At 35.1% G+C, this 23909-nt stretch overlaps 1 protein-coding gene across 7 annotated transcripts in view; it reads right to left on the bottom strand.

The window, feature by feature from the left end:
• The window catches only part of LOC109793152 (UTP--glucose-1-phosphate uridylyltransferase 2-like), a 37936-nt gene extending 14628 nt beyond the window's left edge, over nt 1–23308 (bottom strand). Inside the window, exons 1-13 of one of the 7 annotated variants that reach the window (XM_083075991.1) lie at nt 23045–23308; nt 22869–22940; nt 22208–22265; nt 15388–15480; nt 14506–14751; nt 14263–14313; nt 14011–14043; nt 13756–13793; nt 12855–12930; nt 12718–12744; nt 11338–11432; nt 11100–11215; nt 2757–5951 (exon numbers count right to left, since the gene is read on the bottom strand). In XM_083075991.1, the coding sequence (XP_082932117.1) occupies nt 11134–11215; nt 11338–11432; nt 12718–12744; nt 12855–12930; nt 13756–13793; nt 14011–14043; nt 14263–14274 (363 nt within the window). In that variant the 5' untranslated portion in view covers nt 14275–14313; nt 14506–14751; nt 15388–15480; ... (1 more) ...; nt 22869–22940; nt 23045–23308 and the 3' untranslated portion in view covers nt 2757–5951; nt 11100–11133. The other 6 variants (XM_083075992.1, XR_014434341.1, XM_083075990.1 and 3 more) reach the window with 6 other exon arrangements.
• Nucleotides 23309–23909: the final 601 nt, after the last annotated feature.

Genomic DNA, 23909 nt, shown 5'->3' with positions numbered 1-23909 from the left:
CAAACATCGAACGTCAAGCCGATACGCCTAACAGAAGAGGCTAATCAAAATCAACGACAAAATCCCCCAGTGGATAACAGCCTACACAGAGGCAACACAATCAGAAAATCAAAGAGAGACACCCGAATAAGGATAACCGGGATACTCCACTCACGTCAAAAGGACGTTAGCCAAACATAAGGCATCGCTCAACTCAGAGAGCATCTGTGTCTACACCCCAAGGAGTCAAAAATTCCCATGGGTACCAACTAAGCAATGCAAGTTGGGACACAAGAACATATGAATGACTGCACATCCCCTAGACGGATCCCTGCGTTATCCAGCCCTCAGCGGCACAAAATCAGAAAAACAAACCGTCGAAGCAGCATTATGGACTGTGGAGACAAACTATACTCAACTACCTCATCTTTGAGAGGCAAAGTCTGGAGAGACGATACTCAAACGAAGTCTGGAGAGACGGTACTCAAACAAGGTCTGGAGAGACAATACTCAAACAAGGTCTGGAGAGACAGTACTCAAACAAAGTCTGGAGAGACAGTACTCGAAGTCTGGAGAGACAGTACTCGAAGTCTGGAGAGACAGTACTCAGAGTCTGGAGAGACAATACTCAAATAAAGTCTGGAGAGACAATACTCAAACAAAGTCTGGAGAGACAATACTCAAGGTCTGGAGAGACAATACTCAGCCATCAGCGTCGTCAGAGGCACGTTGGTGTTAAACTTAGCTACCGAGGTTGTCAGAAGCGCCAAGGTATGCAACAACCTGGAGAGGCTACTCAACAATTTTCCACCGGAAGACATTACAAGTCAGAAGGTCGGCACATCACCCGGACAATTGGGTCAACTCCTTTACTTGTCAGCCGGTACACCAAAAGACCGTTTGACTAAGTAAAGGGGGGGCAGCTGTAGACCCCTAAAATTGTCCGGGTCGGAAATAAAGCTTGAAGACTCTCGAAGACTGAAGGATAATCAGCCAGAAGGACTCCTCGAAGGCCCTAGGAGGGTTCTCTGTAGGTCTAGAGGTCTTAGAATAGCTCAAAATAAAGAAGTGGAGGGAAAAAGCCCAATACGGCCGTACTGAACCCCAATACGGCCGTATTGAAGCTTCAATATGGCCACAGTGAACTCAATACGGCGTATTGAAGTTTCTGAAACTTCAATACGGCCGTACTGGAATCAATACGGCCGTATTGAAGCTTCAATACAGCCGTATTGAATTCAATACGGCCGTATTGAAATTTCTGAACTTCAATACGGCCGTATTGAACTTCAATACGACCGTATTGAAGTTCAAAAATTTCAATACGGCCGTATTGCCCCTGTAGGCCGTATTGAGGCCCATTCCTATAAATAGGAGGCCATTTGGACGTCCTACCACACTTTTCAACATAGTTTGAACCCTCTCCTTGAGTATTCTGGGGTTTTTGAGCAGTGTTCTGCCCTAGAAATCACTCGGAGAGTTGATCCGACGAAGTTCTTGAGCCCCGAGCCATTTTGCTTGAGGATCGAACCTAGTCGAGGGGAAATCTCTTTGATTCCCTTAGTTAAAATTTTGTTCTAGGAGAGCGAGGAGCGGGCTTGTAGAGCGAGGGAACGCCAAAACGCTTCCCAGTTCATTTTTTATAAAAAGCACGCTTCAAGAGGTTTCCCTTCAATCCTTCCTTTTACTGCTTTCTGTGTTCATATTTAAACTGTCATCATGTAGATAGTCAATTCATAATTGTTTAGAATAAATAGGGGTAATTTAGTAATTTTACGCTGTTATTTTAGAAAATAATCTGTCATAGGGAACCCGAAAGGGGCGCTGTGGGGTGCTAACACCTTCCCCACGCGTAACCGACTCCCTTACCCAACTCTGGTTGTAGTGGCCAAAGTTGATTTTTAAATCAATTGCCTTATCCCTTTTTCCAATGTTTTGAGTAAAACATTGGTGGCGACTCCACGAACCCTCCTTTTATGAAAACCTCTAATCCATGGAGGGTCCCGCTTGGGATTAATATGGATTAGTGAGCCTTTTAATAAAATTGCTCGTTTGACGAGGTCTCAGTTTGAGAATAAGTCATTCTAGCAATCCACTATTTTTAAACAAATAAACGAGTCCAACCATCCTTCGCGAATGCCGAAAGCCCGTTTCGGGCCGGTGGCGACAAGGATCAAGTCCAAATGAAATTGAAAAGAGAGAGAAAAAAAAGTTGAAAAAAAAAGAAGCATAAGTCTTCAAAGAAGAAGAAGGAAGAGAAACCTCTTCCATTAGAAGGAATTCAACAAGAAGATAATTTGAAACAAGCACTACTTGTTGAAAAACTTTCTTATATTCTTCTTTGTAGAAGTATGCTTAAGTGTCATAATTTAAATCTTAAGTCTAGTTCTCTACCACTTGGTGTTTCACAATTATTAAAAGAATTTGATGATGTATTCTCTAATGAGGGTCCAAAAGGCCTTCCACCTTTCAGGGGTATAGAACATCAAATTGATTTTGTGCCTGGGGCAAGTCTACCCAATAGACCTGCCTATAGGACAAATCCACAAGAAACCAAGAAAATAGAGAACCAAGTTCAAGAGTTATTGGACAAGGGTTGGGTACAAAGGAGCTTGAGTCCCTGTGTTGTGCCTGTGTTGTTAGTCCCTAAGAAAGATGAAAAATGGAGAATGTGTTGTGATTGTAGGACTATTAACAACATAACAATCAAGTACAGACACCCAATCCCTAGACTTGATGATATGCTTGAAGAATTACATGGTGCTAACATATTTTCCAAGATAGATCTTAAAAGTGAATATCACCAAATAAGGATCAAAGAGGGTGATGAGTGAAAAACTGCTTTCAAGACTAAATTTGGCTTATATGAATGGCTTGTTATGCCTTTTGGCTTAACCAATGCATCAAGTACATTTATGAGGCTTATGAATCATGTCTTGAGAGAGTGTATAAGAAAATTTGTGGTAGTTTATTTTGATGATATCTTAATCTATAGTAGGTCTCAAGATGATCATGTAGAACATCTTAGAGAAGTTTTAATGATTCTTAGGCAAAACCACTTGTTTGCAAATGTTGAAAAATGTACTTTTTGTGTGGACCAGGCTTTCCTAGGATTCATTGTTAGTAAAGAAGGGGTTCGAGTGGATCCCGAGAAAATCAAGGCTATTCAAGAGTGGCCAAAACCAAGTAATATTAGTGAATTTAGGAGTTTTCATGGGCTTGCAAGTTTTTATAAAAGATTTGTGCCTAACTTCTCTACTATTGCGTCACCCTTGAATGAACTTGTAAAAAAAATATGTACCTTTTCAATGGACCAATAAACATGATCATGCATTTCAACTCTTAAAGGATCAACTCACAAATGCACCCATACTAGCTCTTCCAAATTTTGAACATACTTTTGAGCTAGAATGCGATGCATCTGGAATTGGAATAGGAGCTGTGTTATTGCAAGGAGGACACCCCATTGCATATTTTAGTGAAAAACTAAAAGGTGCCTCCCTCAATTATCCAACCTATGACAAAGAGATGTATGCATTAGTTAGGGCTTTGCAAACTTGGGAACACTATCTAGTGTCCAAAGAGTTTGTAATCCATAGTGACCATGAGTCACTCAAGTATTTAAGAGGTCAAGGTAAGTTAAATAAGAGGCATGACAAATGACTAGAATTCCTTGAACAATTTCCATATATTATTAAATTGAAGATGGGCAAAGCTGATATTGTAGCTGATGCTTTATCTCGAAGACATACTTTGCTTATGTCTTTAGGAACTCAAATTCTTGGATTTAATAATATTAAGGAATTGTATGAGAAAGAGCTTGACTTTGGTGATATTTATGAAAAATGCCAACAAAAGGCCTTCAATAGTTTCTATATGGCTGAGGGGTATTTGTATAAAGAAGGGAAGTTGTGCATACCCCAAGGATCCATAAGGAAACTATTGATAAAAGAAAGCCATGAAGGTGGGCTTATGAGGCACTTTGGAGTTGACAAAACCCTTAGTTTGCTTAAAAAAAAATTTCTTGGCCCCATATGCGAAAAGATGTCCAAAGGCATTGCCTTAGATGCTTGGCTTGTTTACAAACCAAGTCTAAAGTTATGCCTCATGGTACATATACACCTTTACCTGTTGCTTCAACTCCTTGGGTGGATATTAGCATGGATTTTGTGCTAGGTTTACCTAGGACCCAAAGGTGTATGGATTCTATTTTTATGGTAGTGGACCGCTTTAGTAAAATGACCCATTTCATTCCATGCCACAAAGTAGATGATGCAAGCAACATTGCAAAAATCTTCTTTAGAGATGTGGTTAAGCTTCATGGACTTCCTAAGTCCATAGTATCTGATAGAGATACCAAGTTCCTAAGTCATTTTTGGCGTGTCTTGTGGTCAAGACTAGGAACTAAACTTCTCTTTTCTACTACTTGTCATCCTCAAAATGATGATCAAACTGAGGTAGTTAATAGATCTCTATCTACTATGCTTAGAGCAATCATGAAGGGTAATCACAAATCTTGGGATGAGTATTTACCCCACATAGAGTTTGCCTATAATAGGGTAGTCCACAAGGCTACCAATATTTCTCCTTTTGAGGCTGTATATGGATTTAATCCTTTGACTACATAAGGAAGGTACTTTAAGGGCTGATTTTGTTCAAAAATTGCATGAAAGGATTAAAAATCATATACAAATGCAAAATGAGAAATATGCTCAATCTAATAATAAAGGCAAAAGAACAATGATCTTCGAGGAAGGTGATTGGGTTTGGCTTTACCTTAGAAAAGAACATTTTTCACAACAAAGGAAGTCAAAACTTAGTCCCCGAGGAGATGGACCCTTTCAAGTTCCACAGCGTATCAATGATAACGCTTATAGGCTTGAGTTACCCTCTGACTATGGTGTTAGCCCTACTTTTAATGTGAGTGATTTAAAACCTTTTGCAGGTGCTAGTGATGATGAGGATGAGTCTTTAGATTGAAGGATGAATCCTTTTTAAGAGGGGGGATGATGGAAGAGCATGGACCAAGGATCCAACCACTAGAGCTATGGCTAGAAGACTACTTGAAAATTTGACTGCTTCAGAGCTTAGTAGGCCCAATGAGTTTGGTGGGCCTAGGGTGCTACTCACTTGGGCTTTACATGACTGACCACCTCTTTATTGCATGTTAGTGCTGTAGGACTTCATATTGTTTTGGTCTTGTATTATGGACCTTAGATTAGGATGTTTGGGCTTTAGGCTTATTAGGCCTAGTTTTGGGCTTCATGGACCTTTGGGCTTTTGATACCCAATATTGGGCTCATTTTCATTCTTGTAATTTTTCCTTTCCATTGTATTTGATTGACCATTGTATTTAGGTCATTAGAATAGGAATATTGGAGGAATACTTAACTAGGGTGATTAGGTTAAACTAGGTTTAATTTGGAATGCATTTAAGTTGCATTTGAGTCACATGGATGGCGCCACTTGTGGCTAAACATGTGTGACTTAAATTCAACCCTAAATGCTTCTTAAATTAAATTGAGATGCATGTTAGCACCTAGGTTTACGGCAATGCACTTGGGAGTGGAGATTTGAATTCAAATTTGAAATTTGAATTCAAATCTTGGAGCCACGTGTGGTACTTGAACCTTGGCGCCAATTTGTTTCTTAGCCGATCCTATATAAGCTTGACTCCTTCCTTCTTGTAATCACTTTTGCTTATATGAGAATTCTAAATTTTTCTTCAGCCAAATTCTCTTCAAAAGTCACCGAAACTTGCTTAGCTTTAGTTCTAGGAAATCCTCCATTCCTAAACTTGAGAGTGAGCAATCCTTTGACTCTCAAGCTTGGATGCTTCCATCCGTAGGCTAGGATCATCTCCTTCTCGCATCAAGTTCTTCATCTACCTTATTTCAATCGGATCAAACTCAAGGAAGAAGATCCTTGTTGTTCGGTGAAGGTAAGGAAGAAAGTTCATCATCTTCTCTAACCTACACCATCAGTATGCTTTGATTATCAAATTGTTGCACTGTATCATACAAAATAACATTGTTTCGTATTTGAAAAGAAAACATAAAAAATAATACAAAGTGGCAACTAAATACCATAAAAAAAATACAAATACAGATCCTAGGCTCAAATATAATGTTGTTTATGTACATTTTAACAAATTGTTACAAGGATAATGCACATATATATAAACATTTGAGGTTGGTGAAGAATGTATGAAGAAATATAAGGAAGCAACAAATTCATAGATAATAGAGCCAAGCTTGCACTAAGTGGTTCAGTATAAACCAAAATGTTAAGGTCAAGTTTGAGCCTAAGACTGACTTCAAGCCTAATATGAATTTAAAAGGTGAAGTTTAAGCCTAAGGTTGAGCTTGAGTCTAATATGATTTTAAAAGGCCAAGTTTAAGCCTATGGTTGAGCTCGAGTCTAATATGATTTTAAAAGGCCAAGTTTAAGCCTAAGGCCGAGCTTGAGTTTAATATGATTTTAAAAGGCCAAGTTTGAGTCTAAGGCCAAGCTCGAGTCTAATATGATTTTAAAAGGCCAAGTTTGAGCCTAAGGTTGAGTTTGAGTCTAACATGATATTAAAATGTCAAGTTTGAGTCTAAGGCTGAGTTTGAAGCCTAACCAATCTTAAAATATTGAGTTTGAAGCCTACCCTAAAATATTGAAAGGCCAAGTACAAAGCCTAATCCTTGAAACATGAGGAAACATAATTTCATGATCCGACCTAATACTTTTCTAATAGGAAAATTAGAAGAAGTTGGAATCCTTGGGGAACACATGTTTTTTTTCTCTAACTTCAATTATATCATTCGTGGGAAGCTTGGTGCTAGAAGCACCAATGTCACTAGCCATCTCAAAATTGATCACTAAATTATTTTGTTGATTACCAACAAAATTTAAATTTCCAAGGTCTTCGTCGCTTATTAGAAGTACCTTCCAAGCTTTATTCGACAACTTTTCTTAGTTCATTGTTTTTCTCTTACATTTGAGTATGACCAATCTCATTGCTAACATGATTCTAACTTGGAGTAACTTCAACTTATTTACCAATTTGTTTTGAAACATTAGTTACAACTTTCTTTCTTTATGCAAGTTGGACTACAAGTAAAAGAATGATATTTTCAACTTGAACATTTTGATTAGGTTGGTCAGCCAAGTTATACTTTTGGACAACTTGGTCCAACTTGAAATTACCCTTAAAGTGATACCAAATTATTTTAACCCATGATCACTACGAATAAAAAGTCATATCAATCCTATTTACAAGTTAGATTCATATTATAGAGTATAGAACAACTATACAAGTATATAACACTTACTCTCTAAATAACCATAGAAATTATTCGAGGATGTGAGTTCCACTACAAATTTGCAGTTAAAAGGATACGGTAATTCTTTTGAACTTTGTATCATCCTTCTCATCCTTTGACAAAATCATATCACCAATGTTGGTAAACCTTCCAAGTTTGGACTATCAATAGAAAAGAAATTTAAGATTTTTGTTCTTTATGAACTTCAAAATATAGTCCAAGGATTAAACCTTTAAGAACTCGTTCTAAAAACTGATTGATTGTGAGAATTAAACAATGGGGGAAACCATTTAGAGTGAACTCCATTCAACAAAATTTAACCAATAGGCTCCCCAAACTTTAATTGGTAAAAAGGCATAAATTTGGGAAGAGTGTTAAGTCAGACGAAGCAACCCCACCAGTAAAGTTTTGAATGAGAAAAATATAATGCATATTTTTATTTCTAACAAATGTGTTAGTGTTTCAAAAAAACATAAGTACATAAGAATAGAGAATATGCATGTACCACCTTCTACACCAGAACCAAGACAAAATGAGCCAAGCACCAGATAAAGTCTGATCAAAAGAAGTATATACACCAGATAAAGCTACCCACAAACTACATTGCATTACAACAAGACACAACGCAAGATGAAGAAAGAGCACGAGCAACCAAGATAAAGGGTAAAAGCTACAAGATATCAGATGAAGAGATCAAACGAAATCAAGTCCAGCACAAGAAGGAAAATAATGAAGCCTTAGATGATATAAGACCACAGACGATGGTCAACCTAAATCAAAACATCCTAGACGAAGTTAAAAGTCTACACAGCTGACCAGACGAAAGAAAAAGTCAAAGTCTATCTATTAGATAGAGACTCAAATTTTCAAACGAAAACAAAGAATGTTGAATTGCATCTGAAGTCTACTAAGTCACAACGAGAAGTAATGCTTATCATCCACACTCTCAGAAGAACACATGAAGTCATCAAAAATAGAAGAAGAAAGAAGAGAAAAATGGATTAGCGCTTATCTACAAGCTGCATGTGTCAGAGCAAGTACACCTATCAGTCAGTAAAAGACAACGCCTTTGCAGCTACAATGCCAGGAAAGTACATATATGCCTAGGTTATGATTGAAGTCAGACATAGAAGTATACAAACGGTACAAAAGACTTCATGTAACACAGACTCGACAAGAAAACATTTAATGCAATATCAAATACATTAAATACAAGATCTACGAAACATGAATGAACTAAACAAGAAAATCAGATGATGGTTGGTCAAGCATCAAGATCAGGTCTGATAAAAAATAGAAGAACATTCAACAAATTATAGACGAGGTCTCCTACAAGACGAAACCTTGAAGTATCAGATGAAAAGCCAAAACAAGGCTAAATCTGGAACAAGACAAAGATGCATCAAACATTAGATGAAACAAAATGGTCAACTTAGATAAAACAACAGTCAAGGCAAGGCACATCATGAGAATTGGACAAATCAAGCTGACTGAATAGACAAAGTATAATATGTGCGCCAGACAACTATAAGTCTAATATTAGACAAAAGTGTGTCAAGGACAACCTCCAGTGCAATATAAGAAATTAGACAAAGCATGAGTCAAAGAACAGAAGAAAGTCAACTACGCATAAGACGAAGGACAAGACAGACTGAAAGATATTTGAGACAAAAACAAAGTTTTTTATTTGTAATGTTGACCAGATTAAAAGAAAGTCAAAGCATTAAACTCAAATGCTCAGACAAAAATCACAGATTGAGATGCATAGGACTAATAGACACAGACGAAGACTGCCAAGCAAGCACTTAAAGAATCAAGTCTCAAAGGGCAAATCATGGCATCGTCTATAATCACTTAAATGCTCTCAACATGATAGCGTGATAAAAGAAGGAGAAGAAAAGCACGCAAAAGCAAAAGCAAGCATGCGTAAGAAAAAGTATATCACTTTTTCAAATAAGGACAACTCTCCATAGCTACGCGACCAGAAAGTGACAAAAAGGTTTATAGGTCTCTGTTAAATTCAGACACAACTGCTAACAAAGCAAAGAAGAAGTCACACAATGTCTATAAACAGGAAGCAACATTTAATGCAAGATCTTCAGCATTAAATGAAAGATCAAACTAGTCATGAAGGACTATATCTGCTTCAACGGACACTTGCAACGGGCAAATTCTACAGGACAATATATATATCACTACTTCAAACCTTGAAAGGTTGGCTTTTGCATTTTCAACAAGAGTGATATCAAGCCCACTAAGCACCGAAACCAGAGATAGAGAGTATAAAGTCAAATGTACCATAGTGTAATCTTTGTAGACTAAGGAGTTCCAAGTGTGCATCTTAGGAACATATACCTTAGTGAGTGTATTCAACTTATGTATCCTCTCTGTGAGAGTAAATCAAACACTCAATAGTTGTAAAAACTAAGGTTGCATATCTTAGTGAGTGTACCAACTTATGTATCCTAGATACGTTTCCCACTAGGTATTTTGTTTTAGTCCTAGTTTCAAGGGCTATTTTTCAATACCCAATGGACCCTATATCAAGTAATGGGAGATCAATCCAAAGCAAGCATTAAGAATAAAAACACAATACAACAATGAATGAAATAAGCATATATCATTAATAGGATAACGATTACACAAGAGTTTAGTTGGATGAATAAAACACAATACTAAATTGGATGAATAAAATCAACTAATCCAACCTTGGTCCAATCTCAGCAAGTTTTAGCATGAATTTCATGTGATAATAAAACTCGTCCTTTCATTTATATCATGTAACTTTATTCACAAACACCCTCATTAAAACCCCTTGACACATAATTATAATTCCATAAATATCAATACATGTACATATATGCATGGTAAGATAGTCTAACACATAGGAAAATTTATTCATAGTCTTAAGGTTGGACAATATGATCAACCAACCTATAAAGTTGGACAATATAATCAGCTAACCTAAAAAGTCATATATGAATATTATTAGTCAATCTTATAGATTGGCATAATGATCTATGATAAATTAACTTAATTATTCTTCACAAATCTAATAAATGAATACTATATTGACCAATCTACAAGGTTCACTACTACAAGATGCATATTTTACATTAGTTTTGCGAAGTCATCTACATCGATTCTAAAACCGATATAGAATAGAGCGACTTAAAAAATGTATACACTTCTACATCGGTTTAAAAAAATGATGTAAATTTATACATAAATCTACATCGGTTCTCCTGAGAACCGATGTAAATTTATGTATAAATTTATATCAGTTGTCAAGAAAACCGATGTAAATTGCATTTTATATATATATATATATATATATATATATATAATGGGTAAATATTGTGCATCAAGATTAACTTGACAACCAAAATACAACAAAAAAAATCTCACAAAAAAATTATAATATACATGCTTATGTATAAATTTTAATTAAACGAATAAATATTGATGGTAGCAACATAACCAAAAAAGTGAAATGGAAATCCAAATGTGATAGGGAAAATAGTGCCAAATCCGATAATTCCTACAATAATCCCCTTAATTATTTGAAAAATATTACACTAATATTCCTTAAACATTACATTAACTCTCTTAATTATTTGAAAAAAATAACACTGTCGCAAAGAGGTTCATAGAAACATTACAAAAAAGAGGGGAGTTTTGGTGCAATTTCATAAAATTTTAGAAAGTATCAAAGTAATTTATATACAATAATAATGAAAATGATTATAATTTATAAAGAAGCTAAATCTGGAACATAGAAATTCAATTGCATATTAATGAAAACTTCACCTTCAGAATTTCTGGGTTTAAAGAATTGGGGTCTTTAGAAGAAAATGCTGCCACACGTACGTGCAGGATGTGCTCCTAGAACTGTCTTGGCTCCAAATATCCTTGACATTGGCTTACTGTTCAGTATATAACAAGATGCAAAGTTAGATTTTGAAGGAATAAAAGAGAGCAAAATATAACTTGGTCATCTTTTGCATTGTTTTTTAGGTAGCTCTCACTTTTAAGTACCTTGCTTCACCTGGATTGATAAGGAGTAAAGTATCCTCCATTGGCTACAGAAACAGAAATTATCCTTGTGGAGGCATTAATTTCAAAGAGACCGAGACTTTCACCCTGTTTCATCATGGAAAACTAATCAGGGTCCTCATAGTGTGCCAAAAAGTTGGTATTAAAATAAATTCAGGATTAATTTTTTAATTTAAAAAAAAACTACATATTAAAATTTTTCATTTGACCAACTTTTTATTTTTTGAATAGAAATATGATCTAACTAGAATATATATGACTAGACAGTACCTTGTCCACATTTTTCTCGGTGCATGTGGTCATCATAATATTTAGCCACATCAAGGCAAAAGTGGTCATCATAATATTTAGCCACTTCAAATCTTCTCGTGCTTCACGTATTAGCTAGAAGTGTCTAGTATGTAAGAATACATATGTATGGACTTATTTGAAGTGTCCAGTACGTATCACTCATCCTATTTTCATTTGTGAAGTGTTTACCATGAATGACTAATACACCAACATAAAATGAAATGTGTTGTACGTTTGTGCCAGCAGCCACGTGGTAGATAAACAAAATGACAATTCACCATAAAAATGACAATTTGATTTGGCAACACTACGAATTGGTGGAGGGAAATACAAGACAAAATTCTAGTCAATTCTCTAGAAATGTACCCTTTTAGGGGCTGGCTCTAAGAGCATGTTACACAGCCATCAATTTCTAGGCCTCAGTAAATCAAGCAACATTAGTAGCAAAACAATTGGATAACTCAAACCTTGATAAATTGAGAGAAAAGGAAAAAAAATAACATAAGGAAATTTCCTCTCACTGACTAGAAATCTGGGAAGCCTGTTCATCACTGAGCTTGGCTGCAAAGCCTCTAATCACTACAAAAAAATGTGTGATTTGTGGGGGTTATTTTGGCAATTTCTGGCAGTTAAAACCCGCCACAAATGGTATTACCAGCGTCATTAATAACTGTCCGATCCACAGTCGCCAAAAACGGTTTGTGACGTATATTTCGTAAATGTTGCAGAAAATTCAATCACTTTGTGGCAGTTTTAAACTGCCACAAAATGCATTTTAATATTACTTGTTTTACTTGACCGTTTAAAACCACCACAAAATTCATCTAAATTTTTCTTGATTTAACATTTCTAACGGTTTTAAACCGCCACAAAATTGCTTTTTTTTCATTGCTCAATTGTGTTTCTTTTGGAATGAACTCTCTGGCACCTTTTAGGCGATTTGGGTTTGTCTCAGTTCATTGGATCAGTTTCTATAAATTTATCTTCAAATACATGATCCTATTTTATACCTACGCAACAATATCAAAATAGAAGCACAAGCACAAGTGCACTAGAGAAGCATAAACAAATAGGCATATACCTGTATAGCTGGTCCAGCTGCTGTATCCTGTATAAGAGTTTGAAAATAGTCATTTTCATGGGGCAGTGACCCATTCAATTCATTCTTACATAATCTATCAGTAGAGTAATGAACTAATGACAGCAAGGGAGTGATACCTTCAAATCTGAGTGTCTCTTGTGCTTTAATTCATCAATGTCGACATATCTCTTGATAGCTCTTAAACTTGCCCACCTATGCAAAGTAAAATACATGGAATTCACACTACAACAAAATTTATTTTTAATGACAATTATTTAATGGTAATAATTTAATTGCCACCATATGTAAAAATATTAATGGCTAATATATAATAGCCACTAAAAATATATTTATATTACACTAAAGTTTACTATTAACGACAATTATTTAGAAAAAACTTAAGTCCCACATTGATTAGAGATAAGATAATTAAATAGTATATAAGTGAGTAATAACTATCACCTTACAGGTTCATTTTATAGGGTTGACTCCTAATTCACTATTCTAAATTGGTATCAAATCACTCATTGTTACCAACTTCAATAGTGCTATAAAACAATTAGAGACCAACTTTGACATTATAAATCTCACATCGCTTAAAAGACAACATAATTAAAAAATATATAAATAAAAGACAACTCTCATCTTACAAATCTCATATCGAGTAGAGATAAAAAAGTATATAAGTTATGAATTTAGAAAATGAAATTATAGGAATAAATTATTTAAAGTAAAGGAGACAATTGAAAAAATAACTTTTAATAGCCTTTAAAATGGCTACTAGAATTGCCACTAAAAAAAATAAGTTTTTCCGACAATTTAGTAGATCTTTACCGGCATTTTATATAAATGCCGGTAATAGTATTAGCGACACTGGATACACCAGCCATTAATTAAATGCCGGTAAAAAAATTATGGTCATTTATATGGCCGCTAAATAATAAGTTAATTGCCACAAAAAACTAATTTTGGTGTAGTGTCAGCACATATGATAAATTTCAATATGAAATTAAAATATAAAAACAACATTTCACTCACATGTTTGTTGTATCGATAAGTTTGAAATTGTCCTGCAACTTCAACACAACAATCAAGAAAAATAAATGAAAATAAAAAAGAAAATAGTATATTGTTATAATATTCTCACGAGTTATGTCATCAATTCACAATAAAACTTTTATAACTATTGAATAAGATGAAACAAAATAATACAAATGCGTATATGTTGTCAGAATATATATATATATATATATATATATATATATATATATATATATATATATATATAATTACATGTTTATCTTGATTTCGAGCAATCTCCCGAAGCTGCATAGATTATCAAACATAGTATTAAGCCAAAGTTGTTTCCCAGTGTATGTCTTAAATTTTCTGGATTAAAACTTCTGCAATATATGCTCATACAATAGGTTAAGCTTACACACACATTGAAGACCAGTTCATTAAGCATCAGGCAATTCCAATACTAGCACAAAATATTGAAGAGACTAAAGGGGGCAAGTAACAATGAAGGGAGAGAAAATATACCTTAAACTTCATTGTGGTTAAGATTAAATTAAATGATCGGCTTGGGGTCACCTGGGAAAAAAGGAAGAAAATGAAACAGAGAACTCATATATATATATATATATATATATATATATATATATATATATATATATATATATATATATACCTTAAATTAAGTATCAAGAACAAATACATATAGAGAAGTTTTTCCTTTTGCTGATTAAAAACAACTACATGTAGAGAAGCATAGTAGATACATACATAGGGGGATCATTGTAGCAGGAACGTGAACATAAAGAATGCAAATCCTCTTTCCTCCGGAGTGTGGTATTGCCCATACCAGATTTGATTTGCTCTCCTTCAATTCTTTTGACACAACAACATAGATTGGCTGATCAACCACACTTGGATTAGGTTCCTCCAAATTTTCTCCCCCAACATCAACAGAAAAAGACCTCACAAAACCCATCCTTTGTGTAGTTGTAGGCACAGGACTCACCAGCCATTCTAAGCAAGATTATTGAATCACCCACAAAAAAACAAAGAATTCAACTCTCTCTCGACCAAAAAAAAAACTCGACTATCTCTCTCAACAATTGGTAATTATCTCTATAACGCCCACTACTTTCAACCTAGAAATTAATCATCAAAATCTCTCAAACCCACCAAAAATTCTCTCACTAGAACTCAAAAAACCAACAAAAATTGAACTTTAGCCATCTAAACTAAAAGAGACTTGCAGAATTATAGCACTATAAATCACTTTGTTTAGCTATGATTGGTGAACTTTAGCCATCTAAACTAAAAGAGACTTGCAGAATTATGTTTATAATTGGACCAAACTCCATGCAGGACAAATACATGAACAAATTTTTACATTGAAACTTCTCATAACCAGGCTTTCTACATGGTGGTTTGGTTCACCCATCAAACCACTATATAAAACATTGAGAAATTAAAAAGATATCCTTTGGATTTATTCCACATATGAAAAAGAAATTCCTATGAAGTTAATTAGATGATTAACCAGGTTCCTTCACATTAGGTAGACAAAGAGAGATTTATGCATATGAGCCCTTGCTCAATAATCACATTTATGAATTGTCTGCTTGGTTAATGTCAGCAAGGGAGAAAGAGGAGTACCTTCTCATAAAGGCATTGTGCAGGCTCCTATGATGAAGGAGCAGAAACTTTATCCATCTCTTCTATATTGACTACACACTAGCTGCATAAAACCTATAAATATAGAAATCAAACAAATATCTCAGTTCAAAGAGCCAGGTTTCAAGTAACTGCACTGATGATTAACAAGAAACAAACTACCTCCACATTATTTATATGCAACCAATTTGGAAGGTGAAATTCAAAGCAACAATTTAATAAAAACATAGTTACTAATTTGAACCCTTAATGAAACTCCTTAAACAAAATTCCATGCATGACATCTAACGACTGAAAATTCAAATAGGAAAACTATTGAAGAGTTAAGTATGCGTAAGATATCTTTTAAAATTATATTGAATACCTTATCATCAAATTAATAACTTATTTTGTGAAATGCTTCCACTCAACAATATATGATTTTAGTTTTATTAAAGACTAATATGTGTTTGTGATTGACCAAACATTAGTTTAACAAATCAAACCTTAGAAAAATAAATAATGCAAGCATATTAGAGAGGAAGGAGAAACACCATCGTGTGCCTTGGGATCGTAATCCAAAAGCCAAAAAAGTTCGTGGGATAAAACGTAATGCAGTTACCTTAACTGGACAGGGAAGCCAAAGAGTTTACAAAAATAAATTATGCTATGAAGATCTCATTAAATGTGAAACATTCTGTTCCTAGCAAGATGAAAACTTCTAAAGATGAAGATATCACCTTACAACAAACAGGCTACAGAAGAACTACTAAACCACTTCTATATATCGTAAAGCTACCAATCAAAAATGATACAACTTCTAACATATTGCATTCACCTTGACCCTTATCCATCTAAAATCCTACCTGGACATTTATAAGGTTGCCCAGAAGGCTATTACATAGTAAAGTCTGAAATATTTCCTAAGCATTAAAACAAGTAAAAAGATAAGTAAAAGTTTTGATAGATCATAGAATCAAACTTCGATAGGATAGATTGTGGATGATTCATGAACTTAAGTAATTATGAACAAACAAACATATAACATTTAACTGAATCTGCGAAATAAGTCTATACTAGAGTCTAGATACTCGATAGTAGCCAAATACCTTATGATACAAAAATTAGCTAATTTCACAACAATTGTGTTCCCAAGATATGGAAACAGACAAATTTATCATAAAAATTTGATACTTTGCAGCACAATCACAGCTTATAGCTGTTAATAAAACATACTAAAATCATTAATTAGAACTTATTATAATAAATGAAAGGGGGAAAAGGAGAAATCAAAATAATTTAGAAGTTTGTGTTAAAAAATCTAATAGTGGACAATAAAAGAGGTGTAGTTAAAGAAAATCTTATTAAATCACACACGAAACCGGAATTAACAACACAGCCAAACCATGCCAATAGCCAAACATCAAATCACAAATTCTGGAGCAAAAACTCAACGACCTCAGTGAATCCCTCGCACGCGGCAACATGAAGAGTAGTGCGATAATTAATCAATATCCCTGAAATTGACACTAACACCAGACTCCAACACCTCGTGAAGACCATCCACATCGCCTTCGAACACCGAATACTTCAACCTCACACTCTAGTCAACGGCGCCTCCCTCATTCTGAAGCTCCGTGATATGTATAGAAATAGTTCTAGGTGTTACCAAAACACGAAGAGTCTGAATTTCTTATTAATGAGAGGGAGAAGACAGAGAGTTTACAAGTTTTTTTCCGTAGAAAATTCTAACAACAACTTCCTATTTATAATATTCTAACCATTGAAACTAACTTCTAAATTGACAACTTAACAAACCCTCAATTAACTACAGCTGTTAGCATCTTATTTAATTATTTCATAACAATGCCCTTCCCTTGGAAGCATCCTTGTCCTCAAGAATGAAATAATGGAAACTTCTTCTTCAAATCATAATAAAATTCCCACGTGGCATCTTCTGGAAGTTGATGCTTCCATTTAACAAGTGCCTTAGTCACTGCAATACCATTTCTTTTCACTGTCATCCGATCTAGTATTGTTTCAAGCTCCCTTTCAGCAAAAGCATCGTCAGTTTCATATGGAAGTTTCATATGGAACTTTACTGGAAGTTATTGCATTTCCCACATGTTTTTTAAGCTGTGAAATATGGAAAAAATTATGCGCTTTAGACTGAACTGGAAGTTCAATTTTGTAAGCTACTACACCCACACGATCCAAAATTTTGTAGGGACCAAAGAACTTAGGACTGAGTTTCATATTTCCCCTTTGGGCCACTGAAATCTGTCTATAAGGATGTAGTTTGACATAAACTAGATCTCCTATCTGATATTGTCTGTCCTTCCCAAGCTTGTCTGATGCTTGTTTCATCCTTCCTTGGGCTCTTCTTAAATGAAACTTAAGTAACTTCAGCATCTCTTCTCTTTTCGCCAAGCTTCTGTCTACTAATTCAATCCCGGACTCTCCTGGAAGATATGGAAGATATGCTAGAGCAGGTTGCCGGTATACAATCTCATAAGGAGTGGCATTAATTGTTGTGTGATAAGTGGTATTGTACCACCATTCAACTAAGGGAAGCAACTTACTCCACTGTTGAGGTAAATCAGAACACATGCACCTCAAATAAGTCTCCAAACACCTGTTAACAACCTCTGTTTGACCATCCATTTGTGGATGGTAACTTGAAGACAGCTAGACCTGTACACCCTGGTATGCCATAAATTCTTGCCAAAAACTACTGACAAACACCGGATCTCTATCACTTGTGATAGAATTAGGAAAACCATGTAATTTGAACACGTGATCCATGAAAGATTGTGCCACCTCTCTTGCTGTGTAAGGATGAGATAAGGCCATGAAATGAGCAACCTTACTCAACCTATCCACCACCACAAAAATTACTTGCTTACCCCAAGAATTAGGTAAACCTTCAATAAAATCCATGGTAATGTGCTGCCATATCATATCAGGAATGGGAAGAGGCTGCAAAAGGCCAGGGGATGCTGAAGTATCATATTTACTCCGTTGACAAACCGCACACTGCAATACAAAATGCTTAACATCATTCGTCATACCCTTCCAGTAAACCACTGCCTTTATCCTTTGCATAGTAGCACTTATGCCCGAATGACCTCCCACAGCAGAGGAATGTAACCACTAAAGGATGTCTTTCCTTAGACTAGGCTCGTTACCCACCACTAATTTCCCTTTTCTTCTAAGCTCACCTTACTGCCAGCTGTGATATTTATGAGAGGTAGAATTGTTTTGTACTTCCTAAATCACTTCCTGTACATTTGTATCGTTAACATAGGATTGACGAATCCTAGTTAACAAATCTGAGTGCAATTGATGTGTAAACATAGCTTGACACTCAACATGATCAATTCTGGACAATGCATCTGCGACTATGTTATCTCTCCCCTGCTTATACTCAATGGAGAAATCGAACTTCATCAATTTGACTAACCACTTCTACTGAAAAACTGTTGATAACCTCTTATCCAACAAATATTTCAAACTATAATGATCAGTTCTTACAACAAAATGCATGTTCAGTAAGTAGTGTCTCCATCTCTGAACTATGAACACTACTGCTAGAAGCTCCTTCTCATATGTTGATAATGATTGTTGTTGTTGATTCAACATTCTGCTAATGAAGGCTATAGGATGGTGTTCCTGCATCAAAATTGCTCCAATGCCAAAACCAGAAGCATCGACTTCTACTATGAAGACTTTAGAGAAGTCAGGTAATGCTAGAATTGGAGCATTACTTAATAATTCCTTCAGCTGTTGGAAGGACTTTGTAGCCTCTTGATTCCACAAAAAATTGTCTTTCTTAAGAAAATCAGTAAGAGGTTTAGCAATTAAGCCAAATCCCTTCACAAACCTCCTATAATACCCGGCCAATCCCAGGAACCCTCTAAGTTGTTTGATTGTTTGCGGCAAGGGCCAATTCTTCATAGCTTCCACCTTCCTTGGATCTGTAGACACCCCTTTCACCGAAATTAAGTGACCCAAGTATTCTACCTTACTGACAGCAAAGAAACATTTAGATTTCCTGGCAAACAAGGAGTTACATCTGAGGGTTTGCAGTACTTGTCGGAGATGGTTCACATGGCCTTCTAGGTTGACATTATAGATGAGTATATCATCAAAGAAGACCAAAAGGAATTTCCTTAAAAATGGTTGAAACAACGAATTCATCAGCCCTTGAAATGTAGCAGGTGCATTTGTGAGGCCAAAAGGCATCACCACATATTCATAATGACCTCCATGGGTTCGAATGTTGTCTTATGCACATCACCTGGGTTCATTCTCACCTGGTTGTATCCAGCTCGTAAATCTATTTTAGAAAAAATAGAGGACCCATGCAATTTGTCTAGAAGATCATCCACTAGAGGAATAGGAAACTTGTTTTTCACAGTATTCTTGTTAAGGTCTCTATAGTCCACACATAACCTCCAAGACCCATCTTTTTTTCCCACCAGCACCACAGGGCTAGCATAAGGGCTATTGATGTTCTAAATTACTCCAGTTTTAAGATAATCTTGCACCAATTTATCAATAACATCCTTCTATGATTTAGCATATCTGTATGGTCTTTTGTTTACTGGATTTGCACCTTGAATTAGTGGAATCTTATGATCATGATCAGATCTAAAGGGTGGTAACTGATCAGGCTCTTGGAAAATGTCATCAAATTCTTCTAGAAGCTGATTTATTTCTTGAGGTACTATAGGTTGATCTGCCTGAGTAGTTAGAGATTGAAGTAACCCCTCTTCCTCTCCACACAACTGTAACATAGAGAAGTGAACTCCACCATCCAAAGCCTTAATTAATTGTTGTCTCTTAGCTGTCTTAATGTTCTGTACTGAAGCTCCCCTCAACACATGTTTCTTTCCTTGCACCCTAAATTCCATTGTCAATTTATCAAAATTCCATGTGATATCACCCAATGTCACCAGCCACTCCACCCCTAACACAAGATCACAACACCCTAGTGGAATAAAAAATACATCAGAAGCGAAGGTTGTTTGTTGTATTGTCCAGGTGAAGTTTTAACTACTGAAGAAATGGTGAGTTTGTTGCCATCCACTACAGTCACCATCAATGGCTCCCTTTCCTCTATTCTGCATCCGAATTTCTTAGCTGTTTGGATATCCAAGAAATTGTGCGTGCTTCCACTGTCTTTCAAAATGTGCAAGGGACGCTTTTGTAAATACCCAGTAACTCTCATGGTTTTGAAATTAGCCACACCTGTTAATGCATTAACTAAAATCTGAGGTTCCTTGCCGCTCTCAACCTGACCATCTGTCTCCTCCAATATTGTTTGATCCTCGTCCTCCACAACCTCCATAACATGAATATGCAATTTCTTATGTGACAAGCTATGTTCTGGAGAGTAAGGTTCATCACAAAAGTAACAAAGACCCTTGGCTCTTCATTCATTCATATAGGCAGGGGTCAAAGTCTTAACTGATCGAATGCCAGATTTATTTGCCTCAGAATTCTTCTCGAAAGGAATAACAGCTTTCTTTGTCAATCTTGGTTTTGATCCCAGTAGCCCTTTCTAATTGTTCAATGTTAACGACGACACCACGGAACTTGGTGCATTAGCAGCTTCATACATCCGAGCTAACGTGAATGCCTTTTGTACCGTAGTGGGTTGGAACATGCGCACCAGCATCTGGACATCTTTCTTTAATCCACCTAAAAAACAACTCAAAGTATATTGTTCTGACAAATTCAGTTTATTAATAATGGCATCAAACTCTTCATGATACTCTCCCACCGACTTAGTCTGTCGAAGTTTCATCAACTCTGCCATAGGATCAACACACACATCTCCAAACCTGTCTCTCACCAACCCACTATAAGCATTCCAAGACAGTAAAGAACAATTCGTAGTTTTTGCAAGAGTTTAGGGTTTAGGGTTTAGGGTTTAGGGTTTACTGTAAAGCACGTCCTTCTAAGTGAATTATTGCTAATTGTACACGAATTTCATCAGGCGTTCGGTCAATTAAAAAGAAATTATCACACTGATAAATCCATTGGTCCACATTCTCACCATTAAACCGAGGAAAGTCAATTCTTGCTAATCTTGTACCACAAGAATACGCAGAATTACAATGCTCACCGCGGTTAGGGGTTGAATTCAATTCCCCAAGGGCAGATTGTTTCACTATCTCTTGTATCGTATCCTTTAATGACTCACTCTGAGTGCATTGCATTACACCCGCTAATTCTGCCATCCGCGCTTCCAATCTTGCAGAAATGCGTTCTTCCAAATCTTTCATTTTTGTCGCATGACATGTAGAGTCTGCCATGGAAACGTGCTCCAAGAAAGATCGAAAGGCTGATACCAATTGATATGTATAGAAATAGTTCTAGGTGCTACCAGAACACGAAGAGTCTGAATTTCTTATTAATGAGAGGGAGAAGAATATAGAGAGTTTACAAGTTTTTTTTCGTAGAGAATTCTAACAACAACTTCCTATTTATAATATTCTAACCGTTGAAACTAACTTCTAAATTGACAACTTAATAGACCCTCAATTAACTACAGCTGTTAGCATCTTATTTAATTATTTCATAACATTCAGCTTCCTGGTTGCGGCATCCCGGTGCCACCGACCAATTAGGAAGGAAGCTCACAAACCCTTCAAAACACTTAGGTTTACTCTAAGGGCACTGTCTCTATGGATTGGTGTCTTCCATGGCTCCCACTTCGAATTCAAAGTGCAGAGGGGATCCATACACATCTTATTCTATAAAACATTGAAAAATGCAAAAAATGAAAAAGAAAGAAGAGAGTTAGGGTTTGTACCTTGAATTAGGAGAGAAAAGAACACCTCACAAATGGAATCACCTTACTGAGGATGTGACTGAGTGTGAATTGCGATTGAAGGAAAACAAGAAAGAGGGACTGGGAGTGAGTGAGTGAGAATAAGTTTTTGATTTTTGATTTTTATTCTTTTAAAAAATATAAAAAAATGGTTGCCACGTGTGACATGGAAAGCTAGAACAGGTATTTAAAGATTGTGATGGTTTTAAATTGCTGAAAATATCATTCTTTTGTGGCAGTTAAAATAACTGTCAGAAATATAATATTTTGTGGCGGTTTTTTGAAACCCCAGAAAAAAACTCTACTAATTACATAATTTTTTGTAGTGTAAAAGCATGTTTATAGTTATAAACATGAGATGTTTGAGCATGTTCAATGCTGTAAAAAAAAAACAACACAATGTGAAAAAGTATTTTTATGATAATTACTTTAAAAATAATAATTGAAATAAATTTTAATCAAATAACTGTATTAAAATTATACTCAGGGAAATAAAATTAACGATTAAAATTGTTTTGCCAAGCCAAAATTACAAGGGGCTATGACTGAATGATATTAAAACAAAGAGAACAAATACACACTCTCCCCCTACTCAAGGATGTTTCGAGTTTAATAATCCTAGAGTCTTTCGGAGCAAGCTCACCTTGTAATTCCTCCAACTTGCTTTCCAAAATACAGGCTCTCCCCTACTCAATCTCCCTGAATTTTTGGAGTTCTACAAGAGTACATGTAAATTGGTTATCAGCAATAGCACATGCCATATATTTCATTCTTCCATTAAAGACTACTTTACAGAACAATTGGTATTGCCATATTTACATGTTTGATGCAAGAGCATGTTTTGATTGGTAAGCCACCTAACCACACCATATAGACAAAATCCCATTTTAAATCAATAAAATGTAAAAACAGAATGAGAAATGAAGCAAGAGCCTGGTGGTGGCCGACCCCACGTGCGAGTCTGCTGGCGCCTTGCAATATGCCTTCTCCCAAGCAGTGGTTGAGTAGGACGAGCTTATCTTCCTACGCGTCAAGAACCAAGGACGGATCCAGGTTGAGAGTAGTGGGGGTACTTGCCCCCACTACTATTTCACATATACATATTTTTTATTTTAAAAAATAATATTTTAAAAATAAAAATAATATTTTAATAAAATAAATATATATTTAAATTATTATATGAATAAAATATAGATTTGTAGAAGAGATTTATTTATTTGATGTCTGTTAAATTTTTGAACGAAATTAATTTTCTTATGTGATAAAAAATACTCCTTAATAACGAATTAATTTTCTTAAAAGATTTAATTATAATATATATATATATATATATATATTAATACTCACATATATAATGTAATATATTAAAAAAATCATTTTTTAATAAAATAAAATTTGCAGTATGCATGTTTACCTTTTGTGTTTTCTATTTATTGTATATATTGATTAAAAAAATAAAAATAAAAAAAATTGAAATATTTATGTTCCATTTAGAATTAGTATTATAAAATATAAAATAAATTATCATCTAAAAATATGTATTAGATATTAAAAACATGTTTATATCATAAATAAATTAAACTTGATTTTTATAAAAATTAACATATTTATTTTATATTTTTAATAGTGTTGAATTATTATAAAGTAGGTCTTTAGGGTTGTAGTTCTAACCAAAAATTTAAAA

This window comes from Cajanus cajan, chromosome 1, assembly GCF_000230855.2.
Source record: "Cajanus cajan strain Asha chromosome 1, NIPB_CcT2T_4, whole genome shotgun sequence".
In the NCBI taxonomy this organism is placed as follows: domain Eukaryota; kingdom Viridiplantae; phylum Streptophyta; class Magnoliopsida; order Fabales; family Fabaceae; genus Cajanus; species Cajanus cajan.
Note: the sequence above shows the minus strand (reverse complement) of the source record. Positions and strands in the feature narration are given on the sequence as shown.